Source organism: Haliotis rubra, unplaced genomic scaffold (assembly GCF_003918875.1).
Source record: "Haliotis rubra isolate DU_JTF1 unplaced genomic scaffold, ASM391887v1 Scf116, whole genome shotgun sequence".
Lineage (NCBI taxonomy): Eukaryota > Metazoa > Mollusca > Gastropoda > Lepetellida > Haliotidae > Haliotis > Haliotis rubra.
The window spans coordinates 1,681,903-1,700,916 of NW_025765070.1; the positions used below are offsets into that span (position 1 = coordinate 1,681,903).

Consider the following 19,014-nt stretch of genomic DNA (forward strand, 5'->3'; position numbering starts at 1 on the left):
TTAATTTAGTAGATATATGGAGAGATTTTACTCCTGAAACTAAAAGGTTTACTTGGTGAGAAAAATCTTCTTTAAAGCAGGCCAGGCTTGATTTCTTTCTGGTGTCAGAAGGCCTATATCCTCATATCACTCGAACCAATATAAGTGCTCGTTGCAGGATTGACCATTCCATGGTTGATCTATTTGTTTCTTTGAAAAAGGCAGAAAAACTCAGTACATACTGGAAATTTAACTCTTCTTTATTGCAAGATAAAGAATATGCTAACATGGTTAATGAAACCATTCAGAAGATTAAGGCTCAATATGCTGAAAGTGATTGTATATTACAACACATCAATGAACAATGACAATGAAATTAAATATACGATTAATGATCAGTTATTTTTCGAGGTCTTGTTGATGGAAATAAGAGTTAAATCTATGTCTTATGCTTCTTACAAGAAAAGAGAAAGAGTTAGAAAAGAACTAGAATTAATTGACAAAATTGATGATATTGAAAGATTTTCTAATATTGACTTTCAAGATCTTGAAGAAAAGAGAAAGGAGTTAGAAGACATAAGGAAAGTAAAGATGGATGGTATTGCTGTACGGTCAAGAGCTAGATGGATTACAGAGGGTGAAAAAGTTAGCAAATATTTATGTAATCTTGAAAATAATAATTATGTCAGCAAATCGATGTCTCACTTAGAACTAAATGATGGCACTCAACTAGAAAATCCAAAAGATATTATTGCTGAGGCTGCCACTTTTATGAGAGCCTCTACTGCAGTAGAGAACACTTAGTACAGGATTGTGACTTATTTTCTCTGCTGGATAGGAGTAGTCTTCCGAGATTTAAATGTGATGAGGTTGAAGACATGAAAAGTTATTGATGCTTGAAGAATTGTCAAAAGCTTTTAAAAATATGCCTAACGGCAAGAGTCCTGGATCCAATGGTTTTTCTGCAGAATTTTATAATTTTTTATAAATTGGACAATTTTTGTTGAGATCTCTGAATTATGGTTTGATGTCTGGAGAACTTTCGGTTACTCAGAAACAAGGAGTTATTGTCTGCATCCCAAAAGGAGATAAGCCAAAGCTGTTTTTAACAAATTGGAGACCCATCTCACTACTCAATGTATCATATGCCGATCAAACTAGTTTTATGTCTGGCCGATATATTGGAGACAATATACGGTTAATCTATGATGCAATCCTGTGTGCTGACAAGTATAAACTTCCTGGTATGCTTTTGTTAATTGACTTCGGAAAGCTTTCGATTCTGTGTCCTTCATTGAGAAATGCTTATCCTTTTGGGGGTTTGGAGAGAATTTGAGAAAATATGTATTTGCATTCTATAAGAATATAAAAAGTTGCATGTCCATTAATGGCCAATTATCTTCATGGTTTAACATTGACTGTGGTTGTCTACAGGGTGACCCATTATCACCGTATATTTTTATCCTCTGTGCTGAAGTATTAGCAAATAGGATTCGTTCAAATAAGAACATTAAGGGGATCCTGATAGATGATAAAGAATATTTGTTGAGTCAGTACACTGATGACACTGAAATGTTGCTTGATGGTAGTAGATCTTCGTTATAATCATGTCTTGTGACTCTTGATCATTTTGCTGAGATATCTGGTCTTAAAATTAATTATAATGAAACTCAAGTTGTGTGGTTAGGTTCCAGAAAAGGTAGTTCAGAAAAATTCATGGCAGACCGCCCAATCTGCTGGAATCCTGATGTATTTAATGTTCTAGGGATTAAGTTTAACTTGAACCATGAAAGTATGGTGGAATTAAATTTTAAATATAAATTGTCAGCGCTTAACATATAATGAATAGATGGATGAAAAGGATTGTTACACCAATCAGAAGGATAGCAATAATAAAATCTTTACTTGTATCAAAACTTAACTACCTCCTCCTATCATTGACTGACCCATCTCATGATTTTCTTGTTGCTTTAGATGACATGCTTTTTAAATTTCTCTGGAGTGGCAAAAACGATATGGTTAAAAAAGGTTGAAAGTTTGACAACCAGTTAAGCAAGGAGGTTTGGGTATGGTTAACATATTTTTCCATGTGAAATCGTTGAAAACCACTTGGTTAAGGGAATTGACTCTTATGGAATGTCCTAAATGGAAACAATTGTTTGAATCTACTAACCCAGCATTAATGAAACTTGGAGAATTTGGTGCATGTTATTTTGAGAACAAAGTCCCGAAAATTCATAATATGTTTTGGAGAAGTTGTTTTCAATCATTCATGGATTTGGACAAGAAATTGAATCCAGAATCTTTCAGTAGCTTTTTGACTGAACCACTTTTTCATAATCCTAATATTAAGATTAACAGAAAACCTGTTTTACTTAAGCATTGATATGATAAAGGTATTATACAGGTAATAGACAATGTTATTGAGGAAAAGAATTTTTTAACTTATGAAGAATTTATAGAAATGAATGGTGTTCATTCTTCCTTTTTAGAATTTTATGGAATTGTCATCAGTGTTAAAAAGTATTTAAACACTCTTGAAGTAGATACACTATCAAATGCTTCAGTGAAAGATATCTGTTGTGTTTTGAAAATAATATGTAGTGTTGAGAAAGGTTCTAAACATGTTTATTTTTCCTTTATATCTTCTCATATTAAAACTAAAGGTCAGGAAAAGTGGGAACTTCAGTTTCCAAAACTGGTTTGGAGTGAAGTGTGTTCAAGAGTACAACTCAGGAAGTAAAACTTCGCTGGTTTCAGTATAGAATAATTAATCGAATATTAGCTACTAACACTTTTTTGTTTAAACTAATTATACTCCGAGTGATCAAGGTCATCATTCATGCATTGAGGATGGTGGGGTAGCCTAGTGGTTAAAGAGTTTGCTTGTCACACAGAAGACCCGGGTTCTATTCCCAACAATGTGTGAAGCCAATTTCTGGTGTGCTCCGTTGTGATGTTCCTGGAATATTGCTGAAAGCAGCATTCAACCATACTCATTCACTCATCCATTGATTGATTCAGCTGAAGATTTGTTGGACACAGTCCGTCTGCCCCTAAAAAAACTGCTCTCTACCATCGATTATGGAAGGCTGCTTGTAGAGGTCTGAGACAGTGTTCGTATCCAACTACCTACGTGACCTGTCCGTCACAGACATGGAGGGACTTCACCAATTCGGCCCTCTAGTGCTGGGGCAGCAATTATCAACACCCATCCGTTCACGATCTTTTACCCTGTAACCAAGTATTCAAAGATGTATACAGCGCTATTCATCTTAATGTGAAGTTGGGCTTTAGAGACACCTCTCTGGTTGCCGACCAGAGTGTTGGAGTACAGTCAATTCTCTTGACTTCGTCATAGACTGCAAATCAGTCTTGTACTCCCAACACACAGGTTCTCGACACTCACGCTTACTGACCTCTACTTGTTGAGCAATTACGTCGGTGAAGTGTGAATACCAAATTTCTATGGGTTTTCGAAGCGTTCCGCTCCTAGGTTCATGGAGACATTTGGAGTATGCCTACTCAGACAACCCAGGGGTACTCAATGTTCCCGAGAACTGAACATTAAACTCGTTGAGCGTACGTTGAGCGTTCCCTTTTCCCAGTTGGAGACTGTGGGGAGTGGTATCCAAGCAGAGGCTGGCTGGGTCGTCAAAGTTTCTAGAACTTTAGCCAATGGGGGCTATTCTGGTAAATCGAAATGATGCGAGGTGTACTTGCCAATCTCTGTCCCTTTGTCTTGAGTGAGTGAGTTTAGTTTTACACTGCTTTTAGCAATATTCCAGCAATATCACTGCAGGGGACACCAGAAATGGGCTTCACACATTGTACCAATGTGGGGAATTGAACCCGGGGTCTTCGGCATGATGAGCGAACACTTTAACCACTAGGCTACCCCAGCGCCCCCATCTGTTTTGAACAAAGGTTGCGGCTGAAAACCACATTAACTTGGGAATGCCCACTCCCTGGGAGTTTTTGTGCTGTGTAAGCTATGGGGTTTGGAGGAAACAACCCAGCACAAGTCCAAGTTCAGCGGCCGATCAGGAGATAGCTCTCGTAAAGGCCTCCTTGTGCGTCATCACGTCATCACAGTTGTCATCTACTTGACTTTGGGGAATCTGTGACCCACCATCCAACTGTGGGATAAGGACAATACTTGAGATAGGATAAGTTTCATCCAATTCGCAGATCTCTACTGTCATGTTGCTCCAAGATGAGAATGACAAGATAGGGAAGTCACATGGTCAACCGGAAGTCATGCTGCATACTTTTAGCAAGGCACTGAACTGTCTGAAAACATTAGCAGGGCAGGGTTTGGGCAAATGACTCCGGGGAGGCCAGAAACTTTGTTCAATTTTGCTTAGCAGCATGGTTTCCACTTCATGGTTGACATAAGAGAGAGAGTACAATACATGAGATAGGATAAGTTTTAAAAATATGCTGTATTGAAATCTTTAATTTTGGTCTTTCTTGAAACCCCCTTTTGTTTTGCCTGGATCACCCTGCCAACAGCCTCTCTCAGTGGTGTTTCCACGGCAACCACATGTGGAAACCCAACATTCTGGCTATTTTAATATTCAGATAATTTCATGAAGATGATATTCTGATTTCATAACCTTCTTTGATTTTTTTCTCATGTCAGCATTTTCACTTTGGTGACAAACTGTTATGCTGTCAAAATTTAAAATATTGCCAGAGATAGAAAGCTACATGTTCACTGTACTATATTACAAATTTCTGTTCAATTTGTTTAAGATGCATTCTCATAACTGTCACACATGACATAATGGTGGTTCAGAAAGGCAAATGTCCTTGTTGGAACAAAAGTTCTAAAATTTAATATTCCAAAAAGCATTTTATGATAATTAATTTCAGAGAGTGACATGCTAACATGACTGAGTAAGTGAGCAGAAACGACATTTTCAATATTGTCACCTTGTCTGCCATGTTTAAAGTGGGATTAGACTTACGTGAACACTTCTTCAGCACTTCTGAGTATGGGTTGTTCATCAACAGTTTCAGCTCCAAAGGCCTTGTCATTTCAGAGGAGATGTCAAAAATGCAGAAGTTGATGACTGAAGCACGACACACAACATGCCGTGATACCAGTCCACTTGGCTTTCAGTCAGGTGAGTTAAACATTTTCAAGGTAAATGCGAGGTGTCATACATTTGCCATGTCATACTGTTTTACATGAGTGCAATTGTGTAATGTAAACATACTTTTTATGGTATTTAGATTACATTGGCCTGTTTAATGGTTGATGCATTGCACAGAAGTTAAATGGTTGTTTAGATATTTGAAACTATTATTTCTACCCATGACTCAAAGTAAAGTCGGGGCCGTGGGATAGCCTAGTGGTTTAAAGTGTTCGCTCGTCAAGCTGAAGACCCGGGTTCGATTTCCCACATGGGTAGAATGTGTGAAGCCCATTTCTGGTGTCCCTCACCATGATATTGCTGGAATATTGCTAAAGGTGGCATAAAATCAAACTCACTCACTCACTCACTCACTCACTCAAAGTAAAGTCAAACACTGAGAAATCTTTTTTGCCCTTATGTTGACTCAACTCCAAGCTTGTAACACCTGTGGTAGGATTATGCTACCATGACAGGCAGGCAATGTGAGAATACTTTTCTATGGTTGTGTCAAAGGTAACTTTAAAATTTCTTCATAACAAAAGGAAATATACCTGTGTGACTAGAACGTCAAAGTCACAGAGTGTTAAATCAGCATGAGAAAAGACTTGGGGAGGATTCCAATGTAACACCACAGATGCTTTTGGCTTGAAATAATCGGTCAGCTCCAGGCTGTGATGGAAGGCCAAGGTATTTTACACTTTATGTTCTGTGTTTGCATATAATACAAACACTTATCCAGTAACTTGTTATGGAGGGTATATGGGTCATACAAAGCATCAGTTCGGCATGTTTCCTTACCAGAATTAGTTCGAATGGGAAGTGTATATACAGTCATCCCTCGCCATAACGCGGGTCTTGGGGCCCTTGGATGACCCCCTGCGTTGTGAGACACCCGCGTTATAGTAACTTACACATAACACAGAATAAAAGCTAATTAAAATCATATTTTCCATGGACAAAACAGAACTGCTATTTCATATATATTGTCCTCAGTCAAAACTACATTATCGGAGGTGAAAAAAAATTTATAAATGAAAATTATATGTACAGCAAACTTGCAGTCAAAAATCACTAGACATGATAATTCAATTGTTGTTCCTGTTATGCTACCTGTTATTCAACTAAGCCGGAAATAGCAATCAGCTGTGTACACATGTTTTGGTCCAATGTACTGGTGATTCAGTTAAAAACAATCTGGCCCCGGGATCATGAAAAAATCTTATGTCTAAAATTTGCTTAGCACAAAAAAATCTGAAGTCTAAAAAACTTTGCTTAGCTAAGATTTTAGATAAGACTGGATCATGAAACTCTCTCAGCAAAATCTTAGCTAAGACTAAGACAGTTACTATGGCAATTTTAGAATGATGTAGTCATGTCCGGTCACTCTTAATTAATTAAGGAGAATAGTTTAGTATCAGACACCTGCTGAAAATGTTCCAAACAATTAAGTCAACTGATGCTTTTATCCCTGCCGCGGTGAATTTTAGTGTCTTTACGGTTGGGCTGTTTTCAGAAATACACCAACAGAACACCTGAGTGCGCTTTCTGCCATATTGCATTGGATAGTGTTTACAAAATTACGTTTCACGAAGGCCGGTATTGAGACGCCTATTACATTACATATATTTCATATTCAGCTGCGACAAATGCATCACTGAATTCCTCATACATTTTAGCATCAAATAAGAAATGGTCTTTATCACTAAAACCAAGTGTCTATGTGATATGAAACGAAAGATATTGGGCATGAAAACGAACGCTGTGCTCGAAAGACAGCACTTGTTGAAATGTAAACAAAGAAAAATTGAAACTTTACACTGTGAAGCATTTTCTCAAATTTCAGACGTCTATTCATAGCATGCATAGGCTCAATACTTTTAGAACATACATGGAAATAGTATCATAGCAAGAAATAGCAAATTAAAAATAATATGATATGTGTTTATACGAAATTGTCAGTTTCTGTGCAGCGTGACGCCATGACTGACAAAATCTTGCAGAACAATAACGGTAATGATCAGCATATCTGGCTTCTTCTCTAACTTACAATAAAAACGATAAAACATATAACAATACACAGATAGTCAGATTCATTCTGATAACTTGCATCACACATTTAAGTACAAACGATCCCCAAATCAAGGAAAAGGTCCTCGCAAAATCTTGTGTACCCATGTCAGCAAAACCGCCATTTTGTAAGAAATCGATCAACGGTAGTGATGTCATATACGTTAACATTGTTGTTACATATTTGGCAATTTCTTTGAGGTGAAGGTCGATTGATTACCGATTACACTTTCAGTGTTGTAATGTATATTTTGTGTATCGTTCAGATATTTTTTTCATGAAAATAATTTCATTGTCTACATCTAGCCTTGTTCTATATCATATCCGTGGTTATAGGGTATAAGTTGTTTTTATTCTTTGAAGGTTTTTGTTTGTTTGAATAATATTTACACAAGAAATTGACATACTGTGTGTAGTACTCCATGTTTTAAACCCTTAAACAAGTATTAGAAGAACAAACGTAGCTATATTTCTACGAAAATTATAAACAAAACATAGACCGTGTCATGTCTTACATTTGCCAAACCTTACATCATTATTCTGATAGCTCCATACAAAAAGAGCTATGTTTTTACATCTTTATAAACAATTTCATTGCATACTTATGAAGAGAAATAGCCACAAAGTCATAAACAAAGAAAATTCTTATCCTAAAATATATATTCAGGTGTTGTGAAATATCCTTTTCAATTTACGTTAAGTTGATGCCAAACAGGTGCACGTTTTGTTCATATTAAGATACACAGTCAAACCGTCTAATTATGGATCTATTCAGGACATTATTGAAATGGTAAAATAAGTCATTTTAAGTTCTGTCGAAATAGTGTTAAATTCTGACATAGAAACCGAAAACCTTTTATACAATTCATGGTGAGATATATACTAATCAGCATACCAATGTCGTCTTTTTCCGATGTCGCAAAATACATAAAACGAGCAATGACGTCAACTACAATGTTGTAATCTTTTCAGTAATTTCATTACATTTGAAGATATGGCTAGTACTCGGTTAATAATAATGCAAAATTAGTCAAAATATATGTACACAAACAGGAGAATATGTGAATCTAAGAACTAATATATACATATCGGATAGGGCCATCCAAATCGCTTTTACATGCTTTCTCATGTAGTACATTGTCATCTTCTTTTCTTATAAATTGTGAAACAACCAAAACGTATCCGCTCATATTGGGGAACTTTGTACTGGAATAGTTTGGTTCACGGTGAACAAAACATAACAAAAATATAGCGTCCGTATCCACAACAAATTTTCTCCAAGTGATGAGAGTTACATTGACCAAGTGTTAAGCACAGCGGAGTTATGCCTCTTACTTTTATACATGCATGACCTCTCTGTCGTCGTTTGACATCATACAAGAAAATCCATTTTCAACATTTATTGTTAGTCATTTTAATGTTGAGCGTATAACGTTATGCACAAGCAAAAAAACCCATTTCTTATATACTTATGTCATTCAGATATCAGGCTGCATTTTCTTTGCTCACACTTTCCGAAAAAATGCCAAAGTAAAAAATCGTAGCACAGTGCTCTTATCGGTATACGATCAAAAGCGGAGAAATTTACTGTTTTTTAACGCATAACAAAATTTTGGACATCATTTAGCAGTGTCTATTTCTCAAACCACCAAGGTATTTGCATTTATATTTATACCAACGGATAGGAAATTCTACATTTCTGTGTAATTTTATAGCCGTACGCCGATCTAGGACCACACGAGCGCAAATCTCGCACAACGTTCACTTTTCAAACCTTATGAAAATGTGTGCCTGAGAAAAAACTCGGCATCAAAAAGGGCTTAAGACTGGTAGGTATCAGTCTCAGGATTTAAAACAAAAAATGATCTCAGTCTTAACTTTTAAGACTAAAAAATGTACATGATCCCCGATTTAAGACATGTTTTTTAACTTAGATCAAAATGACAGATTTAAGCAATTTTTAAACTTAAGTCACTTTCATCACCCCGGGGCCTGAAAATATAGCATCAAAGAATTTCTATTCCATTATCAAAATATTTTGTATTTTAAGCAGTTGTTTTAACAGAGGTAATATATATTGCTATCGTAATTGTTTAATGCATGTTTTTGACGAACATATTTAACATAATAATTAACATAGGCTCAGCGCATTTGATTACGTGGGTGGATACATTTTACGTATGGAACAGTTTGACAAGTCACCGTTGACTTCCCGCGATACATGCCACTGATTGTAAAAACACAATGTTGGCAATTATAAAGCTTGGGGCTTTGTACGGGGACTGTGTTGTGCTTTTTGGCACAAAAACAGGATGATGCCCCATGGCCGCCTATGTTGCATGCCGAGCATTTGTGTGCATAATGACATGCTAGTCCCCGATCACACACGCCACGATTGAAATTCCTACATACCTCGGTATGCGCACGCTGTTGAGGGTAGCTGGGATATCTGGCAGAAGGTGTGTGCGTCTGCTGTTTATTGCTGGGAAGCATTAGCTGCAGCCACAGCTGTCCGTCGATTGCACCCCAAGAATGTGATGGATCTCTCTCCATTTTCTGCCGAAACTGTATGTCATATTGAGACCAGCAGTCACCGCCAAACCTAGCGGCAGCACCACGGATCATCTCCATATATGACAACATTTGTTGGATAAAATTTACATCCATTTGATGCTCAATGACTACACTGATGTAGGTAAAAAATGCAGACGTCCAATACCCAATGTTTAATTGACAAGTGGACTGCTGCCTGGGTCCAAATGTTACCTGGCCTGAAGGGTCAAGCTCCATCATGAAATTCTGACTCTCCTGTGTTGCTTGGTTTTCCGCTGGCAAGAGAGATTTCATGTCAACAAACTCCCCCCGGTGTATTTTTTCCCTTACCGCCTGTCTTAGGTGGAAACTAATGGTCTCCGCCCTAAAGCTAAGCTGCTGATGTGGCAGCATGTCCGCATTCACAAGTGTATTGTTTGTGAGGGGTTGACTGTAACACCCCGTCTGAGGCGTGGAGGGAGTTACTTGAGATTGCTGCAACTCAGCCGGTGCCTGATAACCACGAGGAATCAATAATCCGGGCAATATATTAACATGGTCAAAGGGTGACATACCTTGTGAGTTGACTGACGGAGCCAGCGGGGTGGCAAATGTTGGCTCCAGCGAAGGTGTGGTGTTGGTTGCTGCAGGGGATGCCTCCGGTTGTGGGGCCTGACAGGCCTGGGGGGCAGTGCTCATGGGAAAAGGACCAGTCGCACGTACCCCCTTTGCCTGTCGTTTCGCCGCTTTTGCACATCCCTTTACTACGGAGTGGTTGGCTGCTGCTCTGCGCTTTGGAGGCATGGTGGTGAGTGCTCCTGCTAGCACGTGGTGTAGAGCTACAACTAAATATAGTCAATTAGATGAATGAAAAGAAGACAGGAAAGAAGGTGAGGTGAGGTGAAATTGGGTTTAACGTCGTGCCTGAGAATATTTCGCTCATATGACAACGTGCATGCGTGTGTATGTGTATGTGCGGCTGCTTGTACTAGCCCAGACTTGAGCTGGTTTTATAGTGCTAGCCCACTGAGATACCACGCCGCAGTGAAGCATGAATACCCCACCCAGACACATTATACTGACTCCGAGCCGACCAGTCCTTGTTGTACCCATTAATGCCGAGCGCCAGGCAGGGACCAACAAGTACCATATTTTAACGTCTTTTGGTATGATGCGGTCGGGGATCGAACCCGCGACCTTCCGCTCTCCGGGCAGACGCTCTAACCACTACACCACGGAGGCGGTCCACAGGAAAGAAGCCAGTTGAAAGCGAACGCAATTACTGGTATTACTGGAGAATTTGGAAGTAAGTTGAGAACACAACGCGATTAGAGAGAATTATTTAGCAGAGGCAATATGTAAGTGAACTAGACCGGAGAGCATGAAGGATAGAAAGGAAGGATATGACGTATGCCTGCGGATGTGACGTCACTCCGGAAGTGACGTAGCTGCTATTATGGGATGCGGAAGAAAAACACTGCCATGTGCGTTGCTATGCCGGGTGCTTACCATAAGCGAAAGCAAGTGTTAGAGCTTAAAGTTGTGCACAAGGATTGTAAATATTGCCTACGAACCCATTTAGCAAAATACTGCTAAATGTCATAATGCTGACATAATACACCGCCTCCTGACCTGCTACGCTGGATGGATACTATAAGCGAAGGCAAGTGCTATAGTTTAAAGTTATGCGCTGAATTGTAAATGCTGCCCATAAACCCATTTAGCGAAACAACGCTAAATGTCAATAACGTGGTGTATTGCATCACAGCAAACATCGTAAGTACTTGGCTGATGGCATGTCTTTATAATAAAGTTGTCTTTTATAAGTTATTACGACGTTCCGCTGTTCATCTGATTATTCCAAAAAAACTGAATGTTTTTAAACATCTGAAAAACGCGGATATGTACGTTGAACACTGTTCATTGAATTTCGCTAGTTTTCAACAGCAGATTTGTATGTTCGATGATGTGAAGATGTCTGATCGCTGGGCAACTTTTTTAATGGGAGACACAGACTACCCCGTGGTTTAACAGAATCCGCGTTGTTGTGAGGGATGAATATATATCACTGTCTTATTGAGGTAGTTTAATGCACAGAACTTTGGCATTGGGCAAATGTTTCCACTAACCCAAAATTATGTAACTAAGATTTTCATATTGCTTTGAAGTTCCCAATCATGACATGTTTATGCAATTTGATACATTTCACTATGCTCATCTAAGAGAAGATTATTTCATGGCATGTTTCTGCTTTCCCCTAACAGATGAAGATATGTTCCATGGCTCCCTGTTACAGTGGATTATTGATGTAACCATAGTTTATCCTAAGGATAACCCACTGACTCTGGTGAACATAGGGGCAGGATCATGGTCAGCCTGTGATGTGCTCCTCCATTTTAGAGCTTACCCTGTCTCAGATGTACCCAGAGATGAAGAGGGGATGAAACAGTGGCTTTTCAAGAGGTTTGCTGAGAAGGAAATAATGATGGAAGAATACTACAGCCATGGAACACCACTCAGTCAAACCGATGATCAGAAACGCCTTTTAGCTCGCAGAAAAGATGGAGCCTGTCATTTTGATGGATTACATGTTGTTTTTTTCAATTTGTTTTATCTAATTTCATTCTATTGTCAATGTCTTTTAATTTGGAAACCAATTTTCGTTTGTATCTCACAAGCATTTACACACTGAATTTGTACTATATTGTATTGTAAAAGGACTGCTGTTATTTACTGAAATGTTGCAACTGATGTTATCACAAAAAGCAAGGAATATTAACTCACCTGCGTAGGAGTTCCCACTGATCATTTTTAATTGACTTCAAATAACTGTGACATTGACAGTCAACTCTTTCATTTCTCAGCTAAACATGAACTAGACCAAATGCATGTTCATAATACAGATATGTGATTTAAAAGTTATCAAGACCTGTTAGAGGTGACTGATCATATTTTCTTCAGCCAGTAACTTCAATAAATGTGATTGTATTCAATCCCAAGATATCTTCCCTGCAGGACCAATATCATTGAAACTGTCCCTGCTTGTTGCCTTCAGTAACAACTTAATTTGTTCAAAGGCTTCAAATCCCACTTTACAAAATGGCTGCAGTGGTAGCCATAATGTGAAACTCATTTGTGACATTTATATAACTCACATGTTGCTCACCTTGACATTGTTAAATATTTTTTCTTGTTCAACATGTCCTTATCTACAACAATTAACATTTTCAAACCTATCCTATCTTGTGTATTGTACTCTCTCTCACGAGGGAAATGAAACATTGTCAAAAACAGTGAAAAACATGAGTGTTGAAACACACCAGCACCATGTTTGATTCAATCCGGAAGAAGTGTTGCTCGCCGTCTTAAGGCGTCTCCCTCTGTCCTTCACAGACTGAAGGACAGGTTCAAGGCCAGTGTACCCATGAAGGTCCGGGTTAGAATATTGATCTGCAGTAACCCATGCTTGTCGTAAGAGGTGACTAACGGGATCAGGTGGTCAGGCTCGCTGACTTGGTTGACACATGTCATCGGTTCCCAATTACGCAGATCGATGTGGATGCTGTTGATCACTGGATTGTCTGGTCCAGACTCGATTATTTACAGATCAATGACATATGGCTGGAATATGGCCATATGTCCCTTCAGAACCGATTCACACCTGCCATTGCCTAGTTGCCACAAGCTCCATAGGACGTCTGTCTTCCACATGCACTAGGCTGTTGTGTTTGGGCGTTTGAATCAAACATGGTGCTGGTGTGTTTCAACACCCATGTTTTTTGCTGTTTTGACAATGTTTCATTTCACTCAAACTCAACAAATATTGATTCAGTTGCGTCACTGCATGTTCTAACATGTCGTTTAAAGTGTCCATTAAGCACATAAAAAGTTGTCTAAGTGTACCTTAGAGTATAAATCACCTCACCACGTTTAAGTTTATATATGACTATCAAATTTTAGGGTGTTCCCCTACTTTTTGTTTGTAGTATAATTTGGAATGTAACTTAAGATGTCAAATGTAAAGTGAATTGCAGTTCATAAGAACCCAAAACTGTCTATAATGTTTCATTCAGAAAGCTATCGTTTACACCCGTGCATAAAATAAGCAACACCCTGTATTTTTACCAATCAACTTTGTCTGAAATGAAATTCTAAACTTTTTCCAAAGAATAACCTTTATAATTTGATAGAGCAAGCATTTAACATTTCAAAAACGAAAACATCATTGAAATTATCATGTACTTGAATTAGGATAATTGCCTATATTTAAAACCGGTGTTTTTCTGTCCTAAAACAAGTTACCTTATTTTGAAAAGTGAAAGTAATAATTGATTGTTATGAGGCCTATAAATTCGTTATTTATTGTGAATGGATAAAAGTTTGTAAACTAAGATTTAGGAAAAGTAACAGTCAAACTAAAAAAAAGGAAAATTATAAAATGCAGTAAAAAGTTGCTTTACAAACAAAACAAACAGATTTTAGCTGTAATTATCAGTGTTTATTTATATATATGATATAATACAATAAACTCAAAATCATAAAAGATTTATTCCAAAATCTTATTAATGTGGCCTTTTTCAGTTTTTGTCAATTAGCAATCTGAATTGTTGGAAAAAGGTCTGAATCTTTGACATCCGTGTTCTTACTGATTATGCATAATTAAAGTTTACTTGATTTGTAAATGTCATCTTGGTATATAACAGAATTGTTATTTTTAGTCAAAACGTAATTTAATTGTGTAGTTTGAGCAGGAGAGGAATAGTTATTTGGGTAAAAATTCAGTCCCATCACATTTTCATCAACATATTCTTTCATAAACTATAGAAATGGTTATGGTATTTGTAAAACTGTCAATGGATAAAGCTTCTTTAACTATAGGTTGATTAAATTGATGGCTATACCCTGACTTTTCTGAAGCATCACATCTTATTTTCAAAATAGGGTGGTGCTTAGTTAATGCACTGGTGTATATATACTGAAGGAAAAAAATAAGGGTTCACATGAATGCACAAGTGTTCCTTTATGAATTTGTTTCCAGGTTTGTTCACAAGCTATACGATACAAAGCTTGTGAAGAAACCTGGAAAAAAATAAAGGAACACTTGTGCTTTCATGTGATACCTTATTTTCTTTCCCTCAGTATATAAACTTACTGCTACAGTAATGTTCCACCAGATGTGCATCTGCAAAGATTGAATAAAGAAGTAGGCACAACAGGGTGGTGGGTATGTGTTCTGAACATGGTTCTGAGCACACGGAATGCTTTCACTGAAGAGTGATCTTTCAGGCATATTTTTGGTTGATTTGGAAGCTGAACTTACATGTATTTTGTGTGTACATACCACAGGGACTGACCAATTGATATTTTTGGGGGGTCATGGAAGTGTTTTGAAAAATATTATAGAAATTAGATGAATGAAAATGCAAAGAGTATTATGGTGGAATGTCATTTTGTTATGAACCATATTTGCTTTATTCCAGTGCAGTTATGTGTAAAATATTCTTCATAATATAAAATTGTTTTTAATCAAAGTTAGATATGGTACTTGTAACCTAAAAAGGCGCATAGTTTCCCTTCAGAACATTTTAAAGGAAAAGAAAAATGCAAAGTGTCAAAATATGGATTGAAAACAAATTTGCCTTTTTTGGACTACAATTTTGACAGGTTTTACTTCTGTCCAGCGCGCTAATCTCGCTAAAGGTAACAGCTATCAGAGGATCGAAGAATGAGAAGCTGTCTCATGACCAAGGATATACAATAAAGAGGCACAGCCAAACTGACATATGTTTTTGTTGTTGATTAATGCGTACAAGAGACGACAAAACTGTATGCTTGAAAACAGTGTGGGAACCTATACCGAAACATTGCATTTGTGAAAACATTGAAGTTGATCATCCATAAAGTTTTGTCATCTCTACACCACCAACTTCTAGAATGCCACTCAAACAAATAATACATACAAGACTTAAAGCATGAAGATATTGTGAAGGTCAGTATTTTGCACGGTAGAAACTTACACAGTATCAGTAGTATAGGGAATAGCGGTTTCGGACCAGGTCCCTTTAAGTCATATTTTTACGATTTATTGTCCCAGTGGGAGTAATAATATGGTTGGATTGATGGTGGACCATCATTCAATGTCTGTAAAAGTATAAGTGAAAAATGTATTAGAGCTAGGATGTTGTTGGAAGTATAAAGAAAATGAACAAGCAAGAGAAATTGAGATACCAGGATTTAGCGATGGATTCACTTGGAAGAGCGGACTATTTTCTGCAAAGGAGGCGTACTGAAAACATATCGGTCTTAGCAGGAAAACGGCAAAGATTATAGGTTGGAGTAAGCGGGAAGGAGAAAGATCTAGCAGAGTCGTGCTCAAAAAACGGAACTGTTGTTTGAGCAAACCCAAAACTTGAGCTTGCGTTAATAGAGAACTCACACTATGTGGAAACACAAATACAAATTAGCTTTTTAGCAACCGTTCACGACATCGGTTTTAGAATTAGCGTAGAACCAGCCCAAACTTTCCTGAAAGGTGGAAAAACCATAACTTGGTATCCGACCACTTTAACGGTTTTACCGAATACCATAAAAGCAACAAATTTTCTTTTGGATCAAAATTAATATCGATGAAACAATTTAGCGTGAATCTCCTATGATTTCTTTGGTTTTGGAAAGGAATGCTTGCCGGGCTTGTTGTCTGCCCTGTTCTATGAGCTTTATTTTCTCCTGTTCATCGATGTCATTCGTCTTGTGGACCTTAGTTCGAATGTCTTGTTTCATTCTGTGGTATTTTGCGAGTTCTGCTAACACCAGACGAAACTCTTCCTCCGTGATCTTGCTATCGGTGAGCGCTGCTGATATGTGATCTTTGATCGTGTTCAGCTTGGCTTCAGCTAGAACCCTGATCTTGTCGTGCTTCAGCGCTTTACGTTGCAGCCGACGTGAAATGACTTCCTGAGCAGGGTCAAAGGCCGTTCGCCTTGAATGTTATCGGTCGTGCTTATCTGATCAAGATGAATGCACAGTTCGCGATAGGGAACTAGGTCGGGTAGTTTTGAGCCTGTCACGGTGGTTTGCGGTGTTATATCATTCGACTTCAACCCGAGCGTTCTGGCCAGAGGTCGTCCGAGTCTCAAGTTGTCTTTCCCATTGTTCAATAGCACGATTGATCGTTTAGTTTGAGTTCGGCTCCTAGGGGTTTGAAGATTTCGTCATTGAGCGAGCACACGCTGTAGTAACCGTGGGTCAGGACGTGTCGCTGCCTTTTGACGAAGAGTTTTTTGTTGTCGTCGATGTTAGTCCATCGTGGATGGTACATGATATCGCAGCAGAGTGCGACCTCAAGTCGATCCGACGTGTTAGTGCAGCAGTTGAACTGGCTCGCTGCTGTGTATTCAGATTGAACGATTGAACGTATGTGTGGGCGATTCTTAGTGCACAAGCACAAACGCTTTCAGGCATCATCGGTAAGGGAACGGCTTACAACGCGCAGAAACAATTCGTGCCGGGCATTGATGATGCCATCGCATCTCCGGTAGATTTACCAACAGCCATCAGGAGATACTAAAATGTACTGGAGAATGCCCGGTCTAAAGTCAACTATGTATTTGGTCAAGGGTTGTGGGGGCGGCGGGGTAGCCTAGTGGTTAAAGCGTTGGCTTGTCACGCCGAAGATCTGGGTTCGAATCCCCACATGGGTACAATGTGTGAAGCCCATTTCTGGTGTCCCCTGCCGTGATGTTGCTGGAATATTGCTGAAAGCGGCGTAAAACCAAACTCAGTCAGTCAGTCAAGGGTTGTACATGGCTCTGAGCGACATGCAAGTGAGGATTAATAAAGTGGTAGGATACAATAATGAAATCGTGATTGCAATATGAAACTAGGCGTTAATCAAGACGTCAGCGTCAATCATGTCGCTCCACCGCCGATTCACACCGGTGATATAGGAATAGTGACAAGCGTTCAACCTGCACCTACATCATCGAACAACAACCTATCGTCAGGCGCGGTGGTGGTCGGAAATCAGCAACACATCGATCGTAAAACAGTGCTCGTGGTTGATGGAATCGTGGTCAGACTCTGTCTTATTTGGTTAAAAATTCCTCAGCAGCGATGTACACCAGACCTGTGACGGTGACGACGAATGCCCACAAGTTTTGACCAAGCCACTTGGCCGTTTTCGTCAGCAGTCAGCGTACTAAGCAGCCACGAGACGATGCTGCCTAAAATGCCAGGCAACGCTTCGGCGGCTTTGCCGGCTTATTTCAGCAGCACTTCCCTGTGAGATTTCAAATGGTTTTTTATCCAGTCTTTCACGTCGCTGTCGCCACCGGGTGATGGTGTCGTGCTACTGCTACTGCCGCCGCCGCCAGTCAGTGAGAGACTAAAGTCGATATGATGAAGCTGAATGCCGTCAGAACGCTGGTGATGGTGATTCTTTGTTACTGGAACAACGTTCGGATCCTGTCGGCTAACATGGTGTCTTCGTTCAAGACTCGGTCGATGGTTTCTCGCACTCAACTGATTTGTAATCGGAGCGCTTCTCTGTTCTGGGAAGCAGCTTCCAATCAAGCCGATCTTTCATCTTTCAGGTCACGTATTCTGTCGGCTGAATTTGTCATCCTGCGCCGCCGCCTCGTTGAGTTTTCTGTTTTCGCGAGCTATGTGGTCGTCAATTGCATTCACTTTTGCCAGGTTGTCCACAGGCGATCCACGCATGGTTTTCAGGGCGGCGCGGAGACCTTTAAGTTCCCTGATGGGAAATTCCAAATCAGGTAAGGGTTTGTCCCAGTGGACAATATTTCTTCGAGTCTGTCCGACGCTTCTTGTGCGCGTTGCGAGACGTCTTGTCTTGAGCTCGGTGCTTACGGTTCGCAGATCTTCAACTGGAAGTTTGGGTCAGGCGGCGCCGTCGTAATCTCGCATGTTTAATTCGTCGCGGACGAAGTTGACGCTGAATTTTCCGGCCAGAGTTGACAGAGCAAGCAGTTTTCTCAGGCGGGCATTCATGAGATCGATCCCGGCTTGCTTTTCATCCGCAGCATGCACTTTCTGTCGATTTCGAACTTGGAATAGTCGCGATATGAAGGCTCAACGTAATTTTTATGTCGCGTTAATGCATCGTAATAATCGTTAACGGTCGTCTTCAAGAGTTCGCCGCTTATGGCATCACCCATGAATGAGGTGTGGATAATTTTTTTATATTAAACTTATAACAAATTTATATGTAATATAAACACACAAAATGTCGCAATATGGACGAAAAACTAGATCCTTTCCGAAGATTGAGAGA

The 19,014-nt window shown here is 39.1% G+C and overlaps 1 protein-coding gene across 2 annotated transcripts in view; it reads left to right on the forward strand.

Annotated features, from left to right (window-relative positions):
- The window catches only part of LOC124256276 (acyl-CoA:lysophosphatidylglycerol acyltransferase 1-like), a 189,402-nt gene extending 175,513 nt beyond the window's left edge, over positions 1-13,889 (forward strand). For both annotated transcript variants that reach the window (XM_046690251.1, XM_046690257.1), the window contains exons 6-7: positions 5,028-5,111; positions 11,987-13,889. In XM_046690251.1, coding sequence (XP_046546207.1) covers positions 5,028-5,111; positions 11,987-12,414 — 512 coding nt within the window. In that variant the 3' untranslated portion in view covers positions 12,415-13,889. The remainder of the gene's footprint in view (positions 1-5,027; positions 5,112-11,986) is intronic.
- The last annotated feature ends 5,125 nt before the right edge of the window (positions 13,890-19,014 follow it).